This window comes from Pseudopipra pipra, chromosome 1 (assembly GCF_036250125.1).
Source record: "Pseudopipra pipra isolate bDixPip1 chromosome 1, bDixPip1.hap1, whole genome shotgun sequence".
Lineage (NCBI taxonomy): Eukaryota > Metazoa > Chordata > Aves > Passeriformes > Pipridae > Pseudopipra > Pseudopipra pipra.
In genome coordinates, this window is record NC_087549.1 from 153,441,973 (window position 1) to 153,469,548 (window position 27,576).

General features: G+C 43.1%; 1 protein-coding gene across 3 annotated transcripts; it reads right to left on the reverse strand.

Moving 5' to 3' along the window:
- Positions 1–1,273: 1,273 nt before the first annotated feature.
- Positions 1,274–27,449, reverse strand: LOC135405008 (meiosis-specific coiled-coil domain-containing protein MEIOC-like). Of its 3 annotated transcripts, none has more exons than XM_064639746.1 (9): positions 27,168–27,449; positions 22,793–22,921; positions 18,214–18,337; positions 17,791–17,957; positions 15,037–15,138; positions 12,665–14,435; positions 9,787–9,921; positions 9,502–9,682; positions 1,274–8,003 (listed from the first exon to the last, which is right to left on the reverse strand). In XM_064639746.1, exons 4-9 carry the CDS (start codon positions 17,934–17,936, stop codon positions 7,765–7,767), a joined length of 2,574 nt encoding a protein of 857 aa, XP_064495816.1. In that variant the 5' UTR covers positions 17,937–17,957; positions 18,214–18,337; positions 22,793–22,921; positions 27,168–27,449; the 3' UTR covers positions 1,274–7,764. The 3 variants fall into 3 exon arrangements, with proteins under 3 accessions (XP_064495816.1, XP_064495802.1, XP_064495809.1); XM_064639732.1 differs by having other exon boundaries at positions 12,665–14,450; positions 27,168–27,447; XM_064639739.1 differs by having other exon boundaries at positions 12,665–14,450; positions 27,134–27,447.
- Between the last annotated feature and the right edge of the window lie 127 nt (positions 27,450–27,576).

Genomic DNA, 27,576 nt, shown 5'->3' on the forward strand with positions numbered 1-27,576 from the left:
CCAGCCCAGCCCTGGTATCACCTGTGCAGTGCTTGACTTGTGCCCAGAAACACGTCCACAAACTGTGCAGGATGGGATTAATTCCATGGACAATGGAAGTAACAACAGGGATTGGCAGTTTGGGCTCCATCTGGTCCTGGAAAACAAGTGCAATCCCAGCCCCTGCCACCTGCCAGGCTGGCACTGCGGATCTGTGTCACCAGAGGAACCTCCCCCGAGGACATGAAGTGAATAAAGTGCTATTACACACAAATCCACGCTATAAAGGGTTTCCATACAATTGAAATTTTTCCCAAATTCACCTCATTGAGCAAGGGAGAAGGGAATCGAGCTCTGCCTGTCAGTGGTTTGCAAAGCTCGTTGTCTTTTAGGACATTCAGCATAAAGGAATTATAGAATCCCAGAATGGGTTGGATTGGAAGAGAACTTCAGGATGATCTCCTTCCACCCCCTGCCACAGGCAGGGACACCTTCCACTAGCTCAGGTTGCTCCAAGCCCTGTCCCACCTGGCTTTGGACAATTCCAGGGATCCAGGGGCAGCCACAGCTTCTCTGGGCAACCTGTGCCAGGGCCTCCCCACCCTCACAGGGAAGAATTCCTTCCCAATATCCTATCTATCCCTTCCCTCTGGCACTGGGAAGCCATTCCCTGTGTCCTGTCCCTCCATCCCTTGTCCCCAGTCCCTCTCCAGCTCTCCTGGAGCCCCTTCAGGCCCTGCCAGGGGCTCTCAGTCCCTGGATCCTTCTCTTCTCCAGGTGAACCCCCCCAGCTCTCCCAGCCTGGCTCCAGAGCAGAGGGGCTTCAGCCCTTGGAGCATCTCCTTGGTCTCCTCTGGACCTGCTCCAACAGGTCACTCCAACAATCCATGATTCCCCCCAGTAACACTCCATGAAGTCCTTACTAAAGGCTGTCCTTTATTCTCAACTGCTTGATGCAAATCCACATTTTCTGTGTGCCCTCACATCCAGAGGAAAAGAGGTTCCTCAGCCCCAAGTTCGACAACCAAAACTGCCCCTTTCTTCTTCTGCAGAATTAAAGGAATCGGATCAGTCACATGAAACACAAAAGAACTGTCATTTTTGGAACTGAACACATAACAAGGCAGAATTACCAGCTCAAATTCATCTCCTGGGGAGAAAAGCAGCTGAGAAATAGTGAGGGTTGAACTAAAGCTGTCACTGTTTATTAGGGACACACACACAACACAGGTGATTATTTAAATAAAAGAAGAATCAGATCACACATGAAAAAAAAAATAAAAACCCAGAAAAATTATGCTGGCCATGATTTATTATCACAGAATTCTCCAATTTCTGAGACTTTCACACACGTAACACAAACTCAATCATGTCTTTTGACCCTTGGGCCTTTAATAAAAACCATGTGAATGTGCACAGTTTGCTGAAGCTCCTTAACACAGGTGGACATCACAAGGCATCCTGGTGTTCCACAGGGGGGAAAAAAAAATAAACAAACCAGGAAAAGCAGATGAAATTCCCAAATTAAGGTGAACCAACACCCTGTGACACCAAAGCACATCTGTGAAGGATTATTTTTTAAGGATGTTACACAAGAGGTAGAAGTAAGATTTTTGCAGCGTTCAAACGTCCACAGTTGTTTTACAGAAACACTTAAAGAAGCTTAAACTGATTAATCGACCTTTTTTTTTTTTTTTTTAAAGCTAAATTATAATTTGACATCTTTCTGTTGGGCCAACTGAGTGGAATCACTCCAAAAATCTCCTTCAGGAATATTTCCACCAGCAGTGTAAAACTGGCTTGTTTAAACAAATGAGTTGGACCAACAGACATGTAAAAGATACACTTCAGACATCAAACAGTTTATTAAAATATAGACACTATTCATCTTTGTATATCTGTCATAAAAAATAAAAAGGAAACTTATTTTTCCCATCTATATATTGGAAATAGCCTCATTCTGTGAAAAAAAAAAAACTATGCTCATTATTATTGTGCATAAACAACTTGTATTTCATACAGTAAAAAAATGTGAAGCAATCTTTGTCTGGCAATGATCTTTGATTTATTCTCTCTAACAAACTTTTGTAATACACTATATGCAAATATTTTCCTTTTTAAAGCCCATTTTGCAACAACCAAAGAGGATTTATAGCTCCAGTTCCTCACCTGGTTTGAAAGTTGCTCTAACCTGATACATTTTCAATCTCTAACAGCACAGACACATTAAACACTTTTTTTTTTTTGCACCTTTAATTACAGTATTGCTAATTAAGAGAAGAATAAGGACCTTCCATTCCACATAACTCAGAAAATTGATTGGCAAAGTTGTTATTTTATTGAAAAAAAAAATTACAAATCAGTATCTACCAAAAAAAAACCAAACCAGATAAAAATCAGACATCTCAAGTTCCACAAATCAAAAAAGTGCTGGTGACTGCCATGGATAAACTGCATGGGAAATAAATCAAAGTCTTAACATGGTTCAGGCTCTGTTTCCCCTCGAAGCAGGACAGGATAAAACAAGGTGCAAAACCTCCCAGAAATCCCCCTATTTGGCCCCAATTTCTGCAGTAGGTCCATTCCTCAGCTTTAAGAGAAAGCAACGTTATCCTGGCTAATTCCAAGGAGTGAGAAAGCTCATAAAAAAAAAAGGTTGGGAACTCATCCTTCTGGAGCTTCTGGATAACAAACACTGAAGGTGAACTGCTCAGCTGGGGTTTGCAAAGAGCTGCTTAACTGCAGGTTCAACCAGTGAAGCAGCAAAGCCAGACCAGGACAGAAATCTCTTAAAGCTGTGGCTCCAATGGCAGCAGGACCACCCTCAGCCTAAATATCTAAATATTACAATTAAAATGTACATTCCAAAGCCAACTGCCCTCGTATTGATTGATGTGAAGTGTCCCCTTCCCCTGTTCAACACAACAAACATGAAGAATTAAACCATCAGCAACTCAAGTCCTTCCACTTTGATGACTCTTGTTAGGAAGAATAAATAAACCTGGAGAAGACCGTGGCCCTAAAGAATTTAAAAATTCGTTCTACAGCTGCAAACACGCCAAAGAAATAAAAGATATAAAGAACAAAAATCCCCAAACCCACTGCTTTGGGTTGTGCCAACGTGCAGCATTTTGACATTGCAGCTCCCAAACAAAGGGACCCAAAAAACCCCATCAGCTTCCAGAGCAGGTAAAAATAGAGCTTTAAAAAAATAGACATACAGGCTTAAGGTCTGTTTGTTGCATAATCTTTACAGCATTTAAACAAAAACAAAAAAAAATCCAGCTTTCTACAGAATCAGAGTTCTGACTTATGAAGTCATTGAGTCATCTGTGAACATCCCACTGAGCAAAGCTGGGTGTTGTCACTGGAGGAAGAACAGATTTAACCCCCAAACAAACAGATTTTGTGCTCAGAAAACGACAGAAGGCAAGGAGTGCTAAGCCTAGAAAAGCTGAGCTTAAATCCTACCTTGTTCTCTCCCCTGCCAGAAGCAGCTGGGAGAGGTGATGATCCTGATCCCAGAGGGAGCACCAGACCCCTGATGTTCCCAAGCCCTCTCCCAATCCCTCAGGCTGGGACACAGCTTAATTCCACATGATTAAAACACACAGGGGTGGAAGGATGACTTCCAGAGCGGGACAGGAACGAGCCCACTCTGCCACAGGTCTCAGCAGCACATGGGAAAAGGGAATCCTGGTTTAAGCAAAGGCAGATTCCCGGCCCCTCACACCCTTCTGGCCATGGGAGTCACACAGGGGAGTGACCCTCCCCACTGGGAATTAAGATTCCCAGTGTTTCCTTCCTTCTTGGAGCTCCCCTTTCCCCCCTTTATATCCCCAAACAGAAAGGGAGGTGGCCAGGGTTGCAGATCAAACACAGTCCCAGGAAGTTGTTGTGCTCATGGCACCTCTGAAAAAGTGCACAGGAAAGCCAGGGAGCTTCCCTCAAAAAACCTGGAGCATCCCCACACTTCTCTGAAAAGGCAGCTACCTCAGCAAAGCCTCCCACTTGCATGAGCTCCACCTTAAACCATTTATTTCACCAAAGGAAAAAAGGTGCCAGGAACAACCATAAGAGACTTGTTCTGAACTAGAGCAGCAGCTTCCAAGCCAAAAGGCAAACAATTCCCAACTTACACCTATCCAGGTACAGACAAAAAGGATTTGTAGTGGTTCTAAATACCACCAGCAAAGAATATTCAGTGTGGAAGGAAAAAAAATCCAACAGCAGCAGTTCAGGAACTAAGTCTCACACACTCCTGAAAAGGCCACAGCAAGACAAGCATCATGAACTTAAATAACTCCCCTTCATGCTGCTCTAATGAAAATACCAAATTAATACCAATTTCTGGCTTTTACTTTCTAAAAATACCATCAAAGTAATTTAACTGCCAGAGGGACCCTGTGGGTACAGAAGAAAAACAGAGATACAAAACCCATAACCAGAAAAAAAATAACCTCAGGGTTCTTCCCCTGCTGTGGCCTCTCTTCTGGGAATTAATAAGGTTGGATCATCAGAAACCTCCAGTTATTTATAAATAAATAAATAATCACAATTCTTAAGTCTGTGTTGTATGGGACTATTGATTTGGGATTTTTAAAGCATTAAAGATTTGCTATGAACTATAAAATCACACCCTGATAACAGTCTTAAGAAGGGACTCTAAGGACCCTGTTTGCTTCAACTGGAGCAATCACTGCTCCCAGGACTGGCTGCAACTCTTCACCTCATCCAGAAGTTTAAACTGTATAAATCAAAACAGGAGAAAAAACCCAAAGAATTAAATCTGAAAAAAGCTGAGAGGGGTGAGGTAGGTGGAAATGGAAAAGGGAATAAACTAAGTTTTACCTGATTGCTTCTCAAAATGGGTAGGGAAAGGAGGATTTTTTTTCTCCCCTCCAAAAAAAAAAAAAATCAAACCTAACTCCAAACCCAAACCACCTCCCTGGCTTAAGTTAAGTGTGACCTAAAACCTCAACCCTGCTCCCCCTGAAGTCAGTAACAATTAGCTCCTAAAGCCACAAGCATTACACTTGTACTTACTGATACCAAAAATTCAGTGCAAGACTTACAGAATTCGTACCCTGTTGACAAATTAACCACCAGGCAGCAAAAACAACGTGGTGAACAACAGAGCTGCTGCAACTCCAGGTGTTGTTTCACAAAGTACAGAGGGTTTTCCCCCTAAAATACAAAAGAGGGAGTAACAAAGCAGCAGAACTGAAGCGTTCTGACATGAGAACTGAAGGCAGGTCTGGGTCTGATGCTGCCCAATAAGCAAATCAGTTAAAGAAATGGGCACAAAAAGTCGTTTTTAGGTGAAGACCTGGAGTTTTTCCTGAAGAAAACAGAGCAAAGTGAAACCCGAGCGTGTGGAGCTGGGGGGACTTGTAGGGCATGACAAGGAACATCTGACACTGGCACAGGAGACCCGGGGTGACAACATTCCACAGCCACTTAAAGAGCCCCAGACTGGCCGGTCACACGAGTGCAATTACCATAATTAACAGGGGGTGTTAATTGGAGTCCAGTGCAGCCAAGCTGGAACCCTTTAAAACGCATTTTTAAACTGTAATTGAAAAAAAAAAAAAAGAAGCTGTTTATCATTTCGGGGAAAATGAGGCTGTTAAAGGCACATTAACTACGAATCAGTTAAGAGCACGTTCCTTCACAACATTAATTAACACTAATAATACAATAAGGACCCACTATGCTCTATACATTCACCACAAAACCACCCTGCAAGTGTTCTGTAAACAGAAAAAGCTGACCCAGGCTTGCAAAGCCTGGTTTCCTCTCACCACAGCAATGGTAATTAAACCACAGAATCATCCACGAACTGAAATACTGCAATACTCCACTTGTCAGCTGTGGGTTATTTAGTTTCACAAACACAAATCTGACCTCGTTAAATTAAGTCTGTGCAAATAAACTGCGTGTGCACACAGAGAAAACACTCACACTCAAATAACTGTTACCTGGTTTTTTAGGCTAAGGCTGAAAAAAAAAAAATGTTCTTTTAAAGTTGAATTCACTTTCTGTAGAGGAAAAAAAAAACCCACCATAATCTTGCTACACTAAGAATCTGATTTCTACCTAATTTTGCTTTTAAACTTTGCTTAGTGGATTACAATGTGTGAATTTTTGCTACAAGTTTCCACGCTACTGCCTCAATAGAGTTTTAAGGGTGGCACTATCGAGACAAAAATCTGTTCTAGGAACATCCACGGAGCCAAAACTACACATTTGGAACGTTTTGCAAGTACACAGATATGGAAACAGCTCTCTAATCATCCACAAAACGTCAAATTCCACATTGAACACTATGCAACGTAAAAAATCTTCATTTTTGCCTTTCAAACTTTACTTATATCACCAACTTAATTCAATTTTAAAATAAGAACTGCTCTCCAAACCATATATACTGATACTTAAGAGCCTTAATTGATTATTAGTACATGTTAAGAGACAGTGTAACAGTAAGTTAAAGCATTAAAATATTCCTAAATGCCCTAAGAACACACCTGGAATTACTCATTCTTTGCTAATTCTCACCCTGAACATCCATACTCTGATTGTCTAAGCCACAGAACGGAGACTAAGTTAACAGCAATTAAATATATTAAGTCTTCCACACCAAAAAATAATCAGTTAAACAGCTTTGGTAACCTAGTACATAGTTAGCTCTGTGTAAATATTTTGCAAACATCCCTTCACCAAAAAAAAAAAAAAAAAAAAAAATCCCTAAATACCATGTGTATATTTATATAATAATATACAGAGTTCCTGAGTAAATCGTTAGATCTGATTATTCAGAAGATTTGGCAAAATATTTAAACTTTATATTACTAAAATAGAATTTTAAATAAACATTCAATGAACACATCAAAATAAATACGGAATGTGTCTGAAAAAAAAATTATAGTACCATGAACTTAATTACAAAATTACTGTTTGTTATTAATACAAGTGCATACTATGTTATACAGTTACTGGTTTTTAACCCACTGAGGAACCAATAAATCTAATTTCTAATCCTGAGTGACAGTTTTCTATCACCTGCTGACGTGCACTCCAATGCAGTACACGCTGCAAAGCCACAAAATCATTTTTTAATGGAAATATTGAAGTGGACTGTGCTGTGGGAAAGCTCAGTTCACACTGGTTTTGCCAGAAACTGAACTGGCAGCGCAGCTGCTGAAGCATCTCACACAACCAACGCTAAACACTGATTACTCTCCTCAAAATTGGTGATAACCTGGATGACCTGATTCCCAAAAACACAGGAGTGTGGATTGCTCCTGGCAGAGTGATGGGATGCAAACTACTCAGTGATCACTTTGGCTCTTAAAAGAACTATATTATGGTGCAAAAAAACCCCGCAGAGCCCTGAAAAATTATTAAGTACCTTTAAATGTGCTAAATTATCTCATTAACAAAAAAAATGGAGAATTAAGTTCTACCACACTCTCTGGCTTCTCAGGTGACTGAGACTCACAGAGCTTTGGAAAAGCACACAAGGGAATGCTCAGCTACTGTTTAGTTCCTCTTATCATCGAAATCCTTCCTGCAACACCAGTGACATTAAAACTGCATTAACACTGCAACAAGAAGCGTCTCCCAACACCAGAATCACAGTAACAGAACTGCAGCACTGACCAGGCACATGAATTAACCCTTCTGCTTTCTCACATCCCACCAAAACCCCCTCCCCAAGGTGCTGTGCAGGACCCCGAGTCCTTCCCTCCCCATCCTCAGCCTCTCCCCCTTTTGTCGCCGCTCTTATTCCACAATCCTCGCGGGTTCCTCGGGCTTTCCTTGCTCCACGCTGCTTTTTTCTTGTGTGCTTGTGCCTGGAGGAGAAAGCTCCTGCAATGCCCTTTGAACAGCTCCATGTTTCTCTGGCTCAGCCGGCGGGGTTTGTTTCGGCAGAGTCATCTGTGCCGCGCACCAGAGCGCGGTGCGAGCCCGGCGCGTGGCACCAGCCAGAGCCCTGATGGCAGCTGCCAGAGCCAGGACATCTGCAACAGGAAAAAACATCTTAAATCAGCGTGCAAGCCTGGAAGTGTTAAAAAAAAAAAATAAAAATGGTTGGGCTCATCTCCTTAAGCGCGGTCAAGAAACAGCCGAGCGGTGTTGGTTGAACCCCATCGCCTGCGGTTCTTCTCTGTCAAAGGACAACCACAACACCTCACACTCATCCTGTCTGTGCAAAAAGTGCTAGTGGAGACTGAGCCAACTGGTTGTTTTCAGGCAGTTTCTGGGTGGATCCCTCTCCCAGCAGGGAAGGACTGTCCCAAAGACAGGGAACACTCGCTTTGGGACGGGTCAATAAAAGCGCTGAGATTTGGTCAAACGTGGAGATAAAACCCTAAAGTAGCTCCACAGGTGATTTGTTGCTGTGTAACTGGGAGTTCTGCAAGGCCAGGCACAAAACCTGAACGTTTCTACCCAGAACTGCTGATATTTTAACTCTTTAGACACTGATTGTTGACCAGATCTGGGACTAAGTGGATCGAGCTGCACTTGGACTTCTCTGGGAAGTTTAGGACGTGAGGGGGTCTCAAAATTTGTGACTCAACAAGAGGGACCAGGACCTGATGATACAACAATCCACTGTAACAGATGATAGAGCTGTTTAATTTAGAGGCTGTACTGGCAATAAATCTAACCATAATCATCCATGTAGCCACTGTGTCCTACTTCTCATGCCCGGCCAAGAACCTTCCTTCCACTACTCCTGACTAATGCTGGGGGTTAATGTCACATGACACAATTTTAGGAGTTATTTCAGGACTCAGTTTGCAAATAGGACTATCATCTAAATGATTTGACATCATGCTTGACACCTGAATTGCGAAAGAAAAACATTTTGACTCTCTTTAAAGTTTATCTTTCCCTTCTAACAAGGAAGAACTATCCTTTGTTGGAAGCCAAAAGGAACCTCTCTGTCCTCTCCACTGCAGCAGCAGGAAGTGCAACCCCTCTCTGGAAATAATTTTCTGAAGAAAAAGAAAGTTATCTTTACCCCCCAAACCCTAAATTCCTACATATATCACCTCTACTGCTGCTACAGGTTCCTCTGGCTTTACTTCAACAGAATTTGGAATGTAATTTCTGGTGTATCTGTGATTTAGATAAGGTAGACAGATGTAATTAATTAACACAACCCCAGCAAATTTATGTTTTTAATTAATTCTACTTGCTTAAAAGTAAGTATATTTTTACATTCAGGACAGTGACTTGTGGTTATATATAATAACACTGAATAGTTTTTACAGTTCTCTTAGTCAAGAGGAAAACGTTTCGAAGTGTTTAAACCAATAACAGAAAAATAAAAAAAAAATGCAACAGATCTCAAAGTAACTTAAAAAGTAACAAGTGTGTATTTACAGATTTTCTTTTGCTGGAGTGGCGAGAATTTCTGCATATTCCAAACTGACATTAAAATTGAGTATATTCACGATTAAATCTCTGCCAAAGGTTTTTTTTTGGACTCCAGGGATGAGGAGCAGGTACCTTTCTCGTGGCTAGACCGTGGCACTCCGTGTCTCTGGGGATTAGCAGCATTAACAATCTCATCCTTCCGACGGGCCCGTGTCCCATGGATGGCTTCCATGTGGTGCTCCAAGGCCGTGGATATGTTCCTGTGCACGGGGGCACCACGAAGCCTTTCCATCGTTCCTATCAACGCCACCACCTGCCAGGAAACACCAAAAAAATCATTAAATATTTATAAAAAAAGCCTCCCTTACAACAAATATAAACCCCCTCCCAAAGAAGTGCAGGAATTGCAAGGCCCACCCTGGCTTGTTCCCGCGACTGGTCGACGATCAAACGATCCACCCGGGATGGGTTGGCAGGGAGTCGGGACACAGGGGTGTTGCTGGAGCTGGATGTGCACTTCCCTGGGAAGTGCCTTGCAAGGTCAGCTTCAGTCTGAAAGGAAAATGAATACCAAGTGTAAATGTCTGAAATCAGTACAGTATGACAATCCACTCTGGGGGGTGCTTAGAATTGTCAAGTACACTGGAAGTGCACTTCCCATCTTTGCTTTTGACTGCGTTGACTGGAAGATGTTTTCAAGTATCCTAGAATCTTAGAATGGTTTGGGTTGGAAGGGATCTTAGTGATTATCCAGTTCCACCCCCTGCCATGGGCAGGGACACCTTCCACTAGCCCAGGTTGCTCCAACCTGGCCTTGAACACTTCCAGGCATGGGGCAGCCACAGTTTCTCTGGGCAAGCTGTGCCAGGGCCTCCCCACTGTCACAGCCAAGAATTTCTTCCTAAATCTAATCTAACCCTGCCCTCCTTTGCTTTAAAGCCATTACCCCTTGTCCCATCACTCCATCCCTCGTCAAAAGTCCCTCTCCAGCTTCCTTGCAGGAATGCCTCCCTAATTTCAGCTCTCCCTCAGAGTACAATGCTCAGTGGCAGGGAGTCAGGCCACAGAGGTGTTATCTGAGCTGGATATGTGCTTTCCTGGGAAGTGAGAACCAAACCTGTACAACTTTATTTTAACCAACTTTGGACACAGACCCAGGCAAAGAAATTCTTGTGCAGCAGCCAAGGAACAGGCACTTGAGGATGTGGTTTAGTGGTGAACATGGTGGTGCTGGTTGATGGTTGGACTTGATGATCTTAAAGGTCTTCTCCAACCTTACTGATTCTGCAATTCTGTGAATTTAAACTCAGTGGCTCTCACTGCATCTCTCAAATGTCACATACTGTGATTACTAAAACAAAGGAACAGGTGATCACAGCACTATAAATTGTATCTAAAGCTCATCAGGATTAAGTCAGATTTAACAAACTTATATCAGCTCTGAAAAATGATTAATACAGCTGCCAAACTCCCTGTTGAGAAAGACACTGGGCAAACCACTTCTATAACACAGACAGCAACTAAACGTCACCAAACCTGTTTTTGGAGAGGAATTTTTTACACTTGGAGTAAAAAAAGATACAACCACAGTAGATTCCCTGTCTCATTTCTTCTTCAGTGTACAGTGGATACAGGAGAGAGGGCCCAGGGTGCCACCCTGCAGTTCAAGGCAAGGTTAAGTCCACATTCCCACTGTGTACATTCCTACTGCAAATATGTGCTGAAGTCCTTTGCTTTTTGCTCTACTGACACTTCCATATTATTTAGTCTCTGCCCTCACCTAACATGGATTACAAGAGCTCACTGATTCCACCTCCTCTCATCTGAGAAGCCTGAAAGTCATCCAGGAAAAAAAAGCAGATGGGAAAAGAGTCGTGGATTCATATAACACCACCAGGTATTTAAGAATCACAACTAATAAGTAATTAACTAATTGATCTGCACATTTAATAGTGCAGGCAACCTCAAATATAATAAAGGTGTCTGCAGGTGGAGTGTGTAACTACAAAAAGGACTGAGAGATCCCAAGCAGATCATTAGGATAAAACTGGATCTCATGGAACAGACCAGATCAAGCGAGTCAGTTAAATCCCTTTGATTATTAAGCACGTGGTATGAGGATAAACAATCTTCCTTTAATCATGAAATAAAAAAAATAAGAGAGAAAAACTACGATTTGGTCTTCCCAAATGACTTAATTGACACAAATTCTGCCTGAGCAGGTTTGGAAAAGCCTTCTTTACCACAACAGAAAGCAGAAGGGTTTCTGGAGACCCTGGAGCAGGAATCACCATCACCCTTTCCCACTTGTAGAGAATTCCTAGAAGACCAGACAGGCAGAGAGGAGTCTTGTTTAGGGGCATCCATGAGAGAACAATATAAGCAGTTCTATTTACACCTCCAAAAGTCCATTAGCAAGGTCCCATAATTGATGTGGGAAAGAAAGAGGTGCTCTCCAGAGGTCCAGTTTGGTCAGACACCTGTCTCCTTGTCAGACCAGGAGTCTTCTCCAAAGTGGAAGAAATAGCCAGGCTCGGTGTACAATTAGGACAGGGATTACTGACAATTTAATTTCTGATGTCTGGCATGGAATTCAGAGATCTGACTCCTCTTGGGAAAGCACCTCCTGCTCCTTTATCATTCCCACTTATCAGCAGTGTGATCCCTCCCTGACAACAGTTCTTAGCAAGAGCATTTGAGGCAGGACAGTGATTATAATAAGAATATAAATTATGCTATTTCCTTTGGGAGAGGGCACATCCACTTAAGACACTGTAGGTTTGCCCAGGATTAGTTGTTTAATTTTCTATATTACTAAACCCAAAGATTTAGTAAAATAAGAAACCAAAAGGGAAAGACACAATTACAACATGGTCTCAAGTTGTGCCAGGGGAGGTTTAGGTTGGACATTAGAAAGAACTTCTTTGCAGAGAGGGTGCTCAGCCATTGGAATGGGCTGCCCAGGGAAGGGGGGGATTCTCCATCCCTGGAGATTTTTAAAAAGAGACTGGATGTGGCATCAGTGCCATGGGCTGGGAACCACAGCGGGGTTGGATCAAGGGTTGGACTGGATGATCTCAGAGGTCCCTTCCAACCCAGCTGATTCTATGATTCTATGAACATTGACAGTAAAAAAAACCAAAACAACACAAAGCCAAAACAAATCAACAAAACAAAACAAACAAACAAACAAAAAAAAAAGCCAACCGAAGAAGAAACCCTAAGTTTTCTCTTCCTTCATGTGATTTAAAACCAGTCAAGTTCTTATCAGGAATAATTATCAGTTGGGTTTTACCTTCTTCCTCTCCTTCTCCAAAGCTCTCCACTGCTCGTAACACTCCTCCAGTCGGATGTGAAGCTCATTAGCAGGTCCACTGCGGTTCCTTGGGGGTCTGTACTTGTGAAACGGGGGTGGGAAGGCCACGTAGGGGGCAGCCACTTCCCCACAGAACAGGTCGTTGAGGAAGGGGCTCAGGGGGTTCAAGTCGTCGCAGTGAAAAAGGTCAACGAGTTCCGAGAAGGGGAACGGCGACGGGGGAAAACCCAAATTGTTTGCTGATGGAAGCAGATGGTGATTAAACAGAGGCAGGCTGGGGTTCTGCTTAAAATCAGACATTAAGGGGAAAGAAGGAAGAAAAGAAGGGTTGATGAAGTCTGAGAGGCTGCCACCGTTCTGTTCGTGCTTTTTTGGGAACATATTGAAGGGAGGGCGGTTTGGGGCGGTACATCCCAAATGAGGAATCCAATTCCTTCTGCCTCTCCTGTCATCTTTACTGCAGTTCTCCTGGCTCTGCTTTTTTGGAAACCTGTGGTATTTCTCAGGGTCTTCACTCACAGCCTTCTGCTGCATCACCCAGTCAGATGAGGAATCAACAGGGAATTTATGGTACGGCCCCTCCTTGTTAGTCAATGAATCCTGCTGGGATTGCCCGACGGGTTTCACTTGCTTCTGGTTTTCTGAGGTGAAATTAGAAAGCCCCAAGTTATCAGAAAACCCATTTGGTATTTGTAACCTTCCATCTTTCCTGGGAGGGAGGACAGGTAGGAGCTGTGAGTAGTAAGAGGACTGATGGGTGGGAGAACCCCCAGACATGGTTGAAACCCCTGAAGACGACTGTGGACTTGTGACCTGTTTTCCGTAGGGAATATCCAATCCAGCTGCCAGACCTTTCCCATCCAGCCACGTACATCCATGGTATGATGAATAGCTCCCGTTCTGCACAACGTTTTTCACAGAAAAATCACACTCAGCTACTTTAGGAGAGAATTCCTTCAGGCCAACATTAATCTTACATTCATTATTATTAAAAGCACTCCCCAAAGGAAAGCCACAGTGGCCATTTTGCACATGGGTTTCCTGGGGTTTCCTGCCTGTTTCTCCAGGGAATTTATCTTCATTAGGGGCTTGGTTGAAAAAATATAGTGATGGATGGAGAGCTGACTGCAGTTTGTGAGCAGCTGCAACGTTTTCATATCTTTTAGGAAGCCAGTGGTTGTCTTGGGATACTTTATCCCAAGAGTTATCAAAGGGCTGCTTGCAAAGATCAAGGGAACACTTAGTTTGTTCTTGAGCATAATTTTTCAGGGCTTTTCCTCTTGCCCTTTCACTCTTCCAGTACTCCTTCTGAGCATTAGTGCCTTCTTTCAGCCTGCTCTGAGAAGAAAAAGGGCCAAAATTGGAGCCGAATTTTTCGTGGTCCCCACTGAGCCTCACGTGGTCGTAGCTGCACAGATGCTGATTAAAGTTCACCCCGTGAAATGAAAACCCTTCCTGGGGAATCCTGTTGTTATTATGGTTTTGCAGGGAGGAATTCTCAGGGTAGCTGTTGCTCAGGGCACCGTCGGGCTGAGGGCGAGGGCCGGGTGGAGGAAGCCAAGACTCGATGAGCTGGAGATCTTCCAAACCTCTGGGCAGCATCTCCACATCAGGAGGCTTCTGCAGCTGCTCCTGGTGGCAGCTCTGTGTCCTCCCCACCAGGCTTGGGAAATCCCTGCTTTCCACAGGGTGCTTGGCTGGGAATCCCCCGTTGCTTCCCAGGTCAGGCGCCCACATGGGGGGAAACAACCTTGAAAGAGAATTCCTGTAGCAGAGTTAATCATTTTATCTTTATTTATTTTATTTATTTAATTATTTTAAACATTTCTTACGTTACACACCATGGTTATTCCCCTCCACTACACATCTTTCCCATTACCTTGTTGACCAACCATCCCCAGCTCTCCTCAAGAAAAAAATAAAGGAGAAATAAATAAAATAATTTCCTCACTGCAGTTGAGGAAATGAGGTCTGTGAAATCTGACTACCAACACTGTTCTCTGCTGTTTATAATACATATATTCAAAACTGCAGAGCTTATTTGGATTTATTAAATATTTTATATTCCCCTGCATTCAGTCAACTCCCCACTGGTTAAAATTAATCGTATTTTTTCCCTCCCCAAATGCTGTAAAGCTGATGGAAGACTTTGGACAATTTGCATTTCTAACAGTTTATTGCCCCCTGTTTTTTTTTTTACTGGCAAGTTAAAACACTTCCACATTTTAAGGGAATTTATAAGACCTTCATTACTGAACTCTGAAATAATAAAAAATGGGTATCACACCTATGTGACAATGGCCATAAAAAAAAAACCACAGAAATTTTAAGAGCTTTCAGAACAAACTTACCAATCTGTAACTGGCTCAGGCTTGTTTGGCTCCTCCAAAATGCTTGACACCAGCCCAAACATATCAGGGCCATTGCCAGAATAAGAAAGATTTATTGGTGCCCTAAAAACAAACAAACAAACAAATAAAAGCTTAGACAAATAAGTCTTTTTTTCCTCCTAAACAAATCAGGCAAAAGGAAAAGCAAAGGATAAAACCTTTAATTTATTCTAGCAGCATCAGCTAGTTTGAAATTTGGATTTAATGTACTCTCAGCATCCACACACAGAAATCTTTTCCTGCATCTGTGAATTCTACAGCCTAAGAGGAATAGAACAATTTCCTTGATTTCTTGCTTCACCAGAGACTTCCCAAGTTGTCAAGTGAAGAGACTGGAGCAGCAAGAGATTCTCCTCTCTTTCCAAGAAACAACTATTCCACAGACATTCCTTCAAACCTTGACTGTCTTGTTGAGAGGATAAATACAATCAACCTTCTCAAAGTCTTGGGGATTGTAATTTATCTACTTCTGTAACTCAAAAACTATTATTTTAATCTCAAAAAAAAAAAAAAAAGAAGTTATACTTAAGTTGAACCACTTTTTAATGCCTTGTCAGAAATAACTTTATCAGGAATATTTACTAAAGCTATAATAAATACCAGAGGTGTTCAACCATCACCAGTTTTACACAAGCCCAGCTTTTACCTCAGGTGCAAAACGAGGTCTTTAAGAGCTGCCTGTGCTGACACCTGCCCCTTACTCAGAAATTAATTAAAAGATAACACTGTAAGAGCTCCTTCCCTGTGACACACATTGTTTTGCTTTACTAAAGTTCACTCAAAAGCTTCCTGTGGCTCAGCTGATCCCTCTCAGTGTCCCTGAAGCTCTCCCAGTCTTCCCTGGTGTCAGCTCATCCAAACTACATCATCTGCTAATGCTGCCACACAATTACTCACTAATTTTGCTGATTAACAGAGACCACAAAATGTGGGATAAACTATTAAGACAAATCACTTTGTTAATCTCTTGCTACAGTAAAAATAAGCCACTTATTCCTTACTGGCTTTTAAATACTCATTATATTTTGAATTTACCTACCTCTTACCTCATGACCACTCAGTTCCCTCTGTAAGGGATCTGGTCTGAGTGATTTTATTTAAGACATACAGAAGTGCAAAGACTCTTGAAAGTGTTTTATAAACATACAACTTTTATTTGATGAGAATCTCTTCTGTGTCTTTGTGAGAAATAGCAAACTTCTGTCTTTTTCTATTTTTCTTAAAGAAGACCTCAAGGAACACTGAATATCTCCACACTCAGAATGGGTGTAGACATGGATTATCACTCACAGACAAGTACCATTTAATTTAATTCCTTTTTTAAAAAAAAAAAAAGCTACCTTGCAATAATCTAAAGGCTGCCTTTTAAGAAAATACTGAATATTTTAATTAGAGGATTGTCACTGTGCTTAAACCTAACACTTAAAGCTTAAACTGTGACACTTTCCAGGGAAGACTGGGAAAAAAAAAATAGCTTTTCTGCATTATATATGTGTCTTCCTTAATTGTTACCTTTCAGCACCTTGTGAACTGGTGGAATCCTCTTTCTCCCCATCTCAAATTTCATCTTATTAGGAAAATGATTAAAAAACAAAGCAGTGAGGTACTAGAAATACTCACTAGAAAGGCATCACCAAAGTGCCAAAAGCTGCTGTGCCAGTCTGCACCAACCTACCCCCCAAAAAACAATATTATATTGCCATCATTTGGCATAAAGAAGGAAAGGAGAGAGAAAGGGGGGGGAAGCCCAATATAAAAAACACTGTTTATGCATTTCTGAGGCTGGAATAGTTTCAATGTGACAACTTTAACTGCTGCCCACAAGCCATGAAATGATCAGGGTGAAGGAGAAGACTCATTATTTCAGTGGGTGCTCCCTGGTCACTGCCATCATTCCCTGTTCCTTGTAACCCTCATCTGTGATTTTATAGAAATAATTCCTCTGGAGAGATTTAAAAAAAAAAAAAAAAAAACCAACAAAGGAGTTTTATTTGCTCTCCACTCCCAGGGAAGCTTTCAAACCCCTGTCCAGCCTTCTCTGCACCATTAATAATTTCACTGCATTAAGTTGGTGGATCAGAAGAGCCTCCAACACCAACAGCTGGACTTGGGCAGAGCAAACTTCTCCATAAAAATATTTCATGATTCAAGTACCAAAAGACCTTTTGCATTCATTCAACATCCAGAAGTGCAAAGTGATTGCTTTTAACATAAAATCAAACTTGAGTGCATTATATCAAGGGCACAACAAGCCAGTGGGCTGATACATTTTCAGGAGGAGCTGGTACCATATTTATGCTTCCAGCAGCACAGGTACCACTTACACTTGACTTGTTTCTGACACTCTTCATGTTCCAGGAAATAATCTGCATTATCAAGCATGAAATCACAATCTGTGGTACTGAGGGGTGGGAGGCACTGAGAGTGAGTGGGATTTTCCTTAAGGAGTTTTCAGTGGCATGCAGGAGTTTACTCATTTTGTTCCCTAAATGTGGTATTCTTTCCAAATTTTCAGATGCTTTTACAGGTAAACACACAGCTGTACACACACTTTTTTTTCCCCCCACAACCTCTATAATAACTTTAACACAGCAAAGAAAACTCATTGAGTTTTTAGTTATCCCATAAACTCTGCCTTCAAAAAACATCCGGAATCCCGTTTGTTCTGCTCCATGACAATCCCAGCATTCCAGATCCCAGCAGGAATGCTCATACCTTTTCTTTGTGCAGTCCTGAAAAGCAGTTTTTGAGGCAATCTCCTCCCCACATCCCGACCAGTCGCTGCACAGCCGGGAAGATTCCAGGGGTGGGGGGGTATTGGGAACTGCTCCCAGTAAGGGGGAAAATAACTGAGTGTCCATTGTTTGGTTCTTGCTATTTACCTGTGTTGGAAAGAGAAGGGAATATTTTTATTATTGCACATTTCTGTAAATGAGCAGCAAAGGCAACACAGCAAAACCTTTACTTTTATTTCTTGAACTAAATAATTGTTTAGGAAAACGAAGCACCGCCGTGATAAAAGGATAAAGTCTAAATCACATTCCCTCCCTTGCCTTAAATTAGTTCAAAGCTCTGTTTGTCTTCTAAAAACGTGTGTGTCTTCTAAAAATAAATATGTAAATAACAAAAATGACTTACTACAGAATAACAGGAATTCTCCACAGATTTCACATTGTAGGTGTTGGGGTGTCACATTCACGAGCTCAGAACCTTCTGCTCTATATGGCTGGAAATGCACATGGCACAGGCAAACACATCCCCTCTGGAAAACAAAGGGAAGGGCAATTATCCCACTTATATCCCTGAAAACACAAACTATTCCAACCAAGAGGACAGCAGGGAGGGACATCTGTAAACTCCACAGAGCCACGTGTGGGTAAAAATGAATAACTTGGCTTTAAGTGCTGCTCCAGAATTATTACAAATAAATTATTTATTCAAATGTTATTTATGCCAAGAAAGGTAGGAGCAGATGACAGTTGAGGTCGCTTCCAACCTGGAATTCTGTGAATTTAGGGGCTTTTTTTTTTTTTGCTTACTACAAATCATTGGTCAAACCTTGGTTTAGTAGAAGCTTTCGTGGACTGGGAAGATCTCCCTAGGTATTGTTTGAAGAGGTAGTAAAGAAATATTCCCTGGCCACAGGTAGAACAATCCTTTAGGGAATATTTTTGAATGAAAAAAAAAAAAGTTTCCACTGAGGGGTCATCACTTTCTATAAACTGATCTTACACATCCAAACAAATCCTTATTAAATAACAGAATTAGAGGTACTAGAACCTTGCAGAGGCTGCACAGATACTCTGCAAAATTCCATGCAAACACATCATCAATATTTATATCATTTTATATCGATTTATATCATTAAATAACAGAAAATAATGACTTCCTGGCCCAGGGACCAAGTGGCACCACAGAGCTCGAGTCACACAGGTCGATTCTGACCCCGCAGAAGAAGAGGAGGGTGGGACCCACATTTTGTGCTCCAAATGACTCCTGAACCCCACAAAAGTAACATTTTGGAAAGCAGCAGCTGATCAAGGCTGAAATTCCAGGAAAAATTTATCAGCATCAACAACCACAGGCCAATGCCCGAGCCCTGGTCTTGTTTGGACTAAAAGGGAGCAACACACAGAGATAAATTCTGCTCCTTGGCCAGGGCATAAAATATTCCTGCATGGATTAAAAATAGGATCTGTAAGGAATGGGTTTATCTTTTATTTTCAGAGCCATTAATCACTGCTAATGTGAGTTGTGCAGGACAGTGTGTCTAAAGATCAGGAGACGAGGTACTTCGTGTACCCGAGATACAGCCCTGGCACTCCCAAAACAGCAGAGCTTGTCCTTCCACCCAGTTGAACACAAGTTCTCCTCTGGGATTTACAGGAGAACTAACAACAAGTTACAGTAAAAACACGCTCAGAATTTCAGCATTATTAAAAAAAAACCCACAACAAACAAAACGCTGCCTCGGAAAAAAAAAAATTAGAAAATAAAATCAAATTATGACAATTACAGTCTTCAGCAGGGCTTTTATTTTATCCTTTCCGCCCTGCAAATCCTGGGAAAGCTGCTGCTCTCACTAAATTATCTATCAAAACAATAACACAAAACCCCCTAAAACCCAGGTGGGTTATCAGGATGGACTTTTTTTTTTCTTTCAAAGCATAACAAGACACAGCTCCTGTTTGCTCCTGAAAAATAAAGTGTGCATGTACTAAACTCTCTCCCTGTGTATGAAACTGGACATGCTTTTTCCTGAGACATCCAACATTTATTAGTCACATCTTGAAATGCACACAGGGGGCTTTCAACCTCTTCGAGCAGCTCATCACAACAGGGGAGTGAGCAAACACAAATATTTACCAAATACAGTCACTATTTCCTACAGCATCAGGCAGCTCTTCAGCATTTAGAAACTGTCCCGAAGTTTCTTCTGTTTGAGGAGAAATTAAACGAGGAGAACTTTCTTTGTCAGTAAAATGTTAAATATTTTCAGTATAAACGTGTATGAAACTAAAAAGAATCAAAGCTATTAGACAACAACACCGTTGTATCTGTGACATGAAAAAGGAGAGATTTAGATTAAAGAAGAAATTGTTCCCTGTGAGGGTTGGGAGGTCCTGGCACAGGTTGCCCAGAGAAGCTGTGGCTGCCCCATCCCTGGAAGTGTCCAAGGCCAGGTTGGACAGAACTTGGAGCAACCTGGGCTAGTGGAAGGTGTCCCTGCCCATGGCAGGGGGTGGGAACTGGAAGAGGTTTAAGGTCCCTTCCAACCCAAACCATCCTGGGATTCCCCAAGTCCTGTGTTCCCCCGCACACCAACTCACTTTTTGTCACCTGGCTCCTTTGTGCTTCCTCTTTGTCCCGAGGATTTGCTGCTGTTACACAGATGGATTCACTGCTCCTGCACCTTGAGCAGAGCTGTTACTCCCCCACTCCTCCTCCTGCCCAGCCCATTCCCTCCAGTCCCCAATCCTACCAAGCCAGAACAGCTGCCAGGCATCCAGAGGCAGATGGACCTACAGATCTCAGGAAGGGACATGATAAACGTCCTGTCACTTGTACCTGGAACAGAGAATCCTGCATGGCAGACATCTGGGAACAGCTGCTCTTGGAAGGGACCTTTGGAGTCAATGCCCTGCCACAGAGCAGGTTGTTCAGGACCTTGTGCAGTGCCAAGGATGAACAGGACAGAAGACACAGAGCAGTGCCAGTGTCCCCCCACGGGACCCTCTGCCACAGAGAGGAGACAAATCCTCCACACAGAGGTTTCTGCCTCACCAGCACTGCCTGAGGTGGGATAAATATGGGAAGAAATCACTTCCATTGACAGAGTCCCACGTGAACAAGCTCTTCGTTTTCCAAAAAGCTAAAAACTGATTTACATCTTGTGCAAATCCTCTGTCTGAAGATTTCACAGCTCTGTGGATACAGGAGACTCAGGTGTTGTTTCTCATTACTGGAAATGTTTTGTTTCTAGTCCTGTCCAGCAAAGTCCTGGCAACAGTTCAAGGCTGCAACTGCTCTTGTGAGATGGCAATGGCTGCTGAGAGGGCACCAAAGGCTCCCCTCAGGCAGACTGGAAGGAGTTTTAGGAATTTTCACAGAGACTACTAAGTGATGCCACTGTTACTGAGATCTGGGGAACCTCATGGAAACCAGAATAGTCTGTGTTGGAAGGGACCTTAAGGAGCATCTCATTACAAACCTTGCCATGGGTAGGGACACCTTCCACTAGCCCAAGCCCCATCCAGCCTGGGCTTGGACACTTCCAGGGATCCAGGAGCAGCCACAGCTTCTCTGGGCAACCTGTGCCAGGGCCTCCCCACCCTCACAGGGAAGAATTTATTCCTGTTTAGAGGTAAGAGCAGTTTATGGCTCATATCAGACTAAACAGTTCTTTGAAAGGATATGTTATAAGCTGAAAAATTATGTAATCACAGCTAAGTATTTGCTTCATGGTACAATTAGAAGAAGTTACTTTCATTGACACAAAGTCCCACCTGACAAAGTTCCTGATTTTCCAAAAAGCATTCAGGCTAAATCAGCAAAAAGCCTTTTTACAGCCAGTTATCCCAAAACTGCAGGAACTCCCTGCTACAGAGCATTGCTCAACAATGCTTTTATAAACATCCCTGGTAACAACATTAAACAACAGCACTGCACAGTGTTGTTACATTTACATTGTGTGTTCTACTCTGATTTCTTGGCAGGAGAAATATTTCCTGTTTATTTCTGCTGTACCTCACCAAGAAAAAGAAAACATAAGAAAAAGCACTGTTTGGGGTTGGGTTTTGGTGTTTTGGTTGGGGTTTTTTGTTTTGGTTTGTTTGTTTTTTTAAGATTTCTAAGAGCTCCTACCTACAGTCTTCTTAATCTATAGCACACTGGGACTGGTGAACTCAGGATGTGCTGCCAGCAATTCTCTGAAACTACTGGGTAAAAAAAGGGAAAAAAATCAGAATTCCATACATTGCTTTCTTGGGTTACCCAGGAAATGAACCAGCAGAAGTAAACAGGCAACAGGGACATGTAAAAAAACCAAACTCAAGGGAGAAAAATAGGTCAGTTATTCAGATATCTCCTAATGTCAGAGATAAACCCATAAAATGGCAGATTACTGAAGACTTCCTTCTAAATCCCAGTTTCACATCATCAAAAAGGCTTTTTGCAGCAGCAAAGGGAAACGTTCCTTTTTAGCAGTCAAAGAATTAAGAAGCTTTTTTCCCCCACCGAGGAGAAAGAATCAAGTCTGAAACACCTCTTAGACAGTTGGGGCAAAAGCCCATAAAAAAAGCACCATTTAAGGGTGTGAGGGACTAAGTATATTTATGAGATGCTTGTTCAATATAAGGGATCTATTGTCTAGTCACCATTAAGAGCACTAATGGGCCATTTGTTTTAACAAAACCATCTAAAAACATTCATTAAATACAAAGTTTGGGGGTTGTTTGGTTTTTTTTTTTTGGTTCAGAGAAACTTCCAGCAGTTGTTCTTCGTGGTAAGTCTCACAAATGCCTTTGAGGAGTGTGTGAGGATCTGCTGAATTCCATGAAAAGAGGATCCCTCCCTTGCCCTGACACAGTGAAACTGTGATGTAGCAATCCCTTCGGGTGTCGAGGGGTTTTTGTTATGTGGTTATTCACTACGAAACAAACACATCACCTCGGTTTTTCTTTCTGTTCACCTAAGCAAATTCACTTTTTGGACTCACCTGTGGCTTGCAACGAGCAGGGGTGGCACTTTGACCACGTCCTTGGTTATCAGCACACAGCTTCTCCTCTCTGCAGAGTGCAGCATTGCTGTGCAAGCTGAAATTTAGATCCTTATGGACTGACTCAGCCTGTTTAAAAGCAATTACAAGAAAAAAAAAAAAAGCAATTACCAGATCTGCCAAAGTCGTACTTATACATGAAACTCATCTCTAGCTTCCCCTCAAGGCTCCTCCCAGCATCCCTCCCAAGTCACACAGCCACAGCTCCTCCAGGACCACCCACATCCAACGCCTTGGTGGAGCAACGATGATTTATTTCTGTGAGATCCCACAGGACACAAGAGCTCAGCAGGGACAGAGCTGCTGACCCCAGGTCACAGGGAGCCCTGGAATGGGCAGGACAGCAGCACCAAGGATCATGCAGGCAGAGGGCTACGGCCTGACACCTCTGCTCTCTCCAGCTTTATCCCATCGGATCAAGGTCCATCCCGCAGCTCCACGTCCACCACCCCAGCACACACGGTCACCCCGTGACCTGCTCACACCTGCCACAGAACTGAACATCCGTCCCCATCACGTGACAGGACACCTGGGAATGCAGATATTTGGGAATGCAGCACCTCAAGGGCTCCACTCCATCTTCAGACTCAGGGTCTGCCCATGGCAGAGGCCAGGCTGGCTCCTGCCACACACACACTGTCATCCAAATCCAGGTGGGATGTAAGCCCAGCCCCTCGGGACAACACTGACATTGAGGGGCTGGAGCGTGTCCAGGGAAAGGAACGGAGCTGGGAAGGGGCTGGAGCAGCAGGAGCAGCTGAGGGAGCTGGGGGGGCTCAGCCTGGAGAAAAGGAGGCTCAGGGGGGACCTTCTGGCTTTGCAAGTCCCTGACAGGAAGGGAGAGCTGGGGGGGATCGGGCTCTGCTCCCAAGTAATTAGCAACAGGATGAGATGAAACAGCCTCAAACTGTGCCAGGGAAGGTTCAGTTTGGATATTAGGAAAATTTCTTCACTGGAAAGGTGGTCAGGCGTTGGAAGGGGCTGCCCAGGGGAGTGGTGGAGTCAGCATCCCTGGAAATGTTCAGAAGGCTTTTGGATGTGGCACTTGGGGACAGGGTTTAGTGGTGAACAGGGTAGTGCCGGGGTCAGAGTTGGGCTTGATGATCTCAGAGGTCCTTTCCAACCTAAATCACAGCAAAACAATGTCCCAGCTCAGCAATCAATGCACTGCACAAAAGTAAGGCTTCATCTTCACTGGCACAAAGCTTTGGCTGGGGAAGGGCTGCTCTTATGATTAAGATAAATTAAGATAAAGTGTGCAACCATCACATTATGATAAATCCTCAAAACCTGACCAAGCACCTGCTCCTGTCCTAAAGTAATAGGATGATGTCAGACTACACCCACATCCCACTGTGGATGACCTACTCTCACTTTAAGAGTGGGTTTAATGATTTTAAATGAGTTTCACAAAGCACTAACTGACACCTGAAAGCCCAAACAGCAATCCACTGACATCTCTAAACAGGAACTACTTGAAATCATGGGAAACCTCCAAAGCATGGCAGGTGCTGCAATTTGGCTTCACAACCTACAAAAGAGTCCCAACAAAGCCTAAAATGTACCCAGGTGTTCAAAACAGGTCTGCCCATCACACCCTCCTTCAGAAAAGTGGATTTTCAATGGCAACTGCCTGTGGCTGCCACTTTGTTTTTAGGGGTTGATACAAGCACAAGCTTCTTGCACTGCTCATAAATAATTAATTCCTGAAAAGGCCTCGTTGGGTACCTTCAGGATATGAGGGTGTCACATTAAAGCTTTGGCAGAAGCCAATGTTTTACCTAAAGCAGCACTGCCAGCTTGCATTGTTACACTGACAAATTAAAAATAAAAACGTTTTCACTGAGTGCTTTAACATCATGTCCTCAACTTACAAATGGTTTTAAGTTTATTTGCTACTGGCAGTCCTCAAAAAGAGCAATGCCCACAGCACACCACCACAAGTGTTCCATAGCAGGGAAATGGGATGAACGGCCGCCGGATGATGCTCATTCCCTACCCCAAGTTCATTGTGACAGCAACAGTTTCCTTACCACACCCTCTCAGCCTCCCTGGAAATCCCCAAGTCCTCCCCTTCTCATCCCAAGGGTGTCCAGCTCACCCTGTAAGGTGACAGGATAAGCAGCACTGAGTCTGATGGATGGTTCAAAGCTCACTGGGGCAATGACATTCCTTGACAACACATCCCAAAAAAACACAATCCTCCTAATCTTCAGAGTGCAATGTCCACTCACCTTCCCATCAACACTTTAACACCAGAAACTTCAAATGAACCTTATAAACAGCACCTGTAGGGTCGCCTCACTGATTTTGGTGCCTCCTGATCCACATATCCCAAACCTGGGTTAAAAGGGGTAACGTTTCCCCTGTATATACACTTACAGACATACAGACACACACACACTTCCCACAACCTTTTAAATATCTAAGCCAAAAGTTTGCAATTCCATGTGCTGTGGTACATCTAATTCTCCAGATTAATTAAAAAAAAAAAAAAAGGTGATTTTAAACAATACCTCAGTGTTTTAGGAAGATCATAAGGAAGGCCCAAAAACTTCCACCCACACTCCTGAGGGTTTGCAAGTTCCAGAATCAGGTTATGTGGGAAAACTGCTGTCAAGTCTCAAGACCCACATTTTTCCTTAACACACCTTTTTTTTGGTTTATATTTAGGTTTATCTTTACGAAGCTAAAGTGGCAGAAAGTTTGTTGTGGAAGAGATTCCAATCTGCTCCCTGATTCCATCCCTGGAGCAGTACACTGATACCTCTGTGAGGTTCTTTTTCCCAAGCCAGAATAAAACCCCAAAAAAACAGAGCATTTCTGCAACATTTATATTAAAACCTTAAATTACAATGACAAGAAATTAAACAGAGTAAGGACTCAGGATGCAGATTTATCCACTGGGAACTGTGGATCCGTGCAATTATCACAACTTCAGCCTGCCCAAAATCAGTCATTTCAGAAATTCTAATTTGCAGCCTTCCCACTTCTTGATTTATTGAAGAAAGAAAAAAAAAAAAAAAGGACTAATTTGCCAGTGGGTAGTTTAGAAACAAAGCCCTGCTCTGCAATTCATTTGAACTGTTTAAAAAGTTACTGATACTGTTTTTAATGATAGATTTTTATAGCTCTGCACACTAACTGTGGTCCAGAGCCACAAGTACTCCAAACACTCAAGTCCCACTATTCCCAAGTACTTTTACATGGAAAAATGACTGAAGCCCTTACTCTGGAGTTTCAGAGGATTTTATATTTTCTTCCAGGCTCCAAGGACACAAGAGAACTTAACGCCAGCTCCCTCTATATATTCACCTTCACTCACAACTCCTACCACATATCACACTCCATTATCTCCTGGCAGTCCAGGGAAACACAAGGGGATACTAAACAAACAGGTAGAGAGTTTTTACTGAACTTCCCCTCACTTTAAAGTCAACTAATCCAAAGGCACCTTAAGTGCATGATTCGTAGATTACATCCTGTGCTGTAAAACAGGATTACTTGCACTAATATAAACCTTTTTGTTTAGGGATATAAAATTCCAACTGAGGTCACAAAATATCTTTCCAGATTCACTATGACAGACGGACAACCCAGCACAGTTTAAACTCCACCAAACCAAAATGCCTTTCAAAACATATTTTAAACAAACGAAAATGCTGAAGTTATCCATCGATGAGCGTGTAAAACCCACACTCTTAGAAGTTACAAACTGGCGTGCGAGGCCAAATAAATAGAACTTTTTTTCACCAGCTGCATGAGGATCAGGGCACACAACACACAGAGATTTGTATTTTAATTTCATTAGGCTCCTGAGACTGGATATAAAGCCACTTTTCCCACTTGACCGGCTGCTCACTTAGTGATATTCAAGTACTAATAGGTGTCCTCAAAGATCTAAACTGTTTCTAAAAAAAAAAAAAAAAAGTGAAAGAGGATCCATTACCTGCTTGAGAAGTTACTGTGTTTCTCAGAGAAAAGTATTCAAGTAAAAAAAAAAGACATCAAGTTTCCCATCCACTTTTTAAGTCTTCTTAGGAAACTCCGGTTGCCAACAGCAAGAGATATTTGTATTTAGAGAACTATGGGGTTTTTCAGGCACCCGCAATCACAGAACCACTTGAAAGGCTGAGCAACTCTCAGGCGAGTAAGTCGCGACTTTTACTTTAACCTACAGCAACCCAAGCCAACATTACGGCGCAGAAATCACTCGGCCGCCTGAAATCCCAGCATCGCTCCAGGCACCCCCCGCCCCAGCATCTCTCCCGGAGAACAAACCCGCGGGCGAGAACCAACTTCCCCCGAGACCAACCTGCGCAGCTGCTCCCGCCAGCCATTCCCTCCGGGAAGCGGGGCTGGCGCTGGAATGCGCCAGTTACTCCAACATAGTTACACTCCAGCCTCGGTTACCACGCGCACGCTGTTGCCAGGCTGTGGGGAGCGTCTCTCCTCCACCCCTTGGAGCCGCAGGACGAGGGAAACGAGAGGATTTGGGGCTGGCACGGGAGCCTCGGAACCGCACCGGCGCTGCGAGGGACGGCGCGGAATTCCCGCCCGGAACGTCTCCCGAGGGTTGTGTTTTTTCTCTCATCCAGGCGCCCTCTCCAAGTCCTCGGCGGCGGCTGAAAAAATCCTCCCCCCGCCAAAAAACCTCGGCGCGCCCGAGGCCCCGCAGCAGGAGGGGAAGCAACGCCGAGCTCACATTTTGGGTCCCCTCCGAG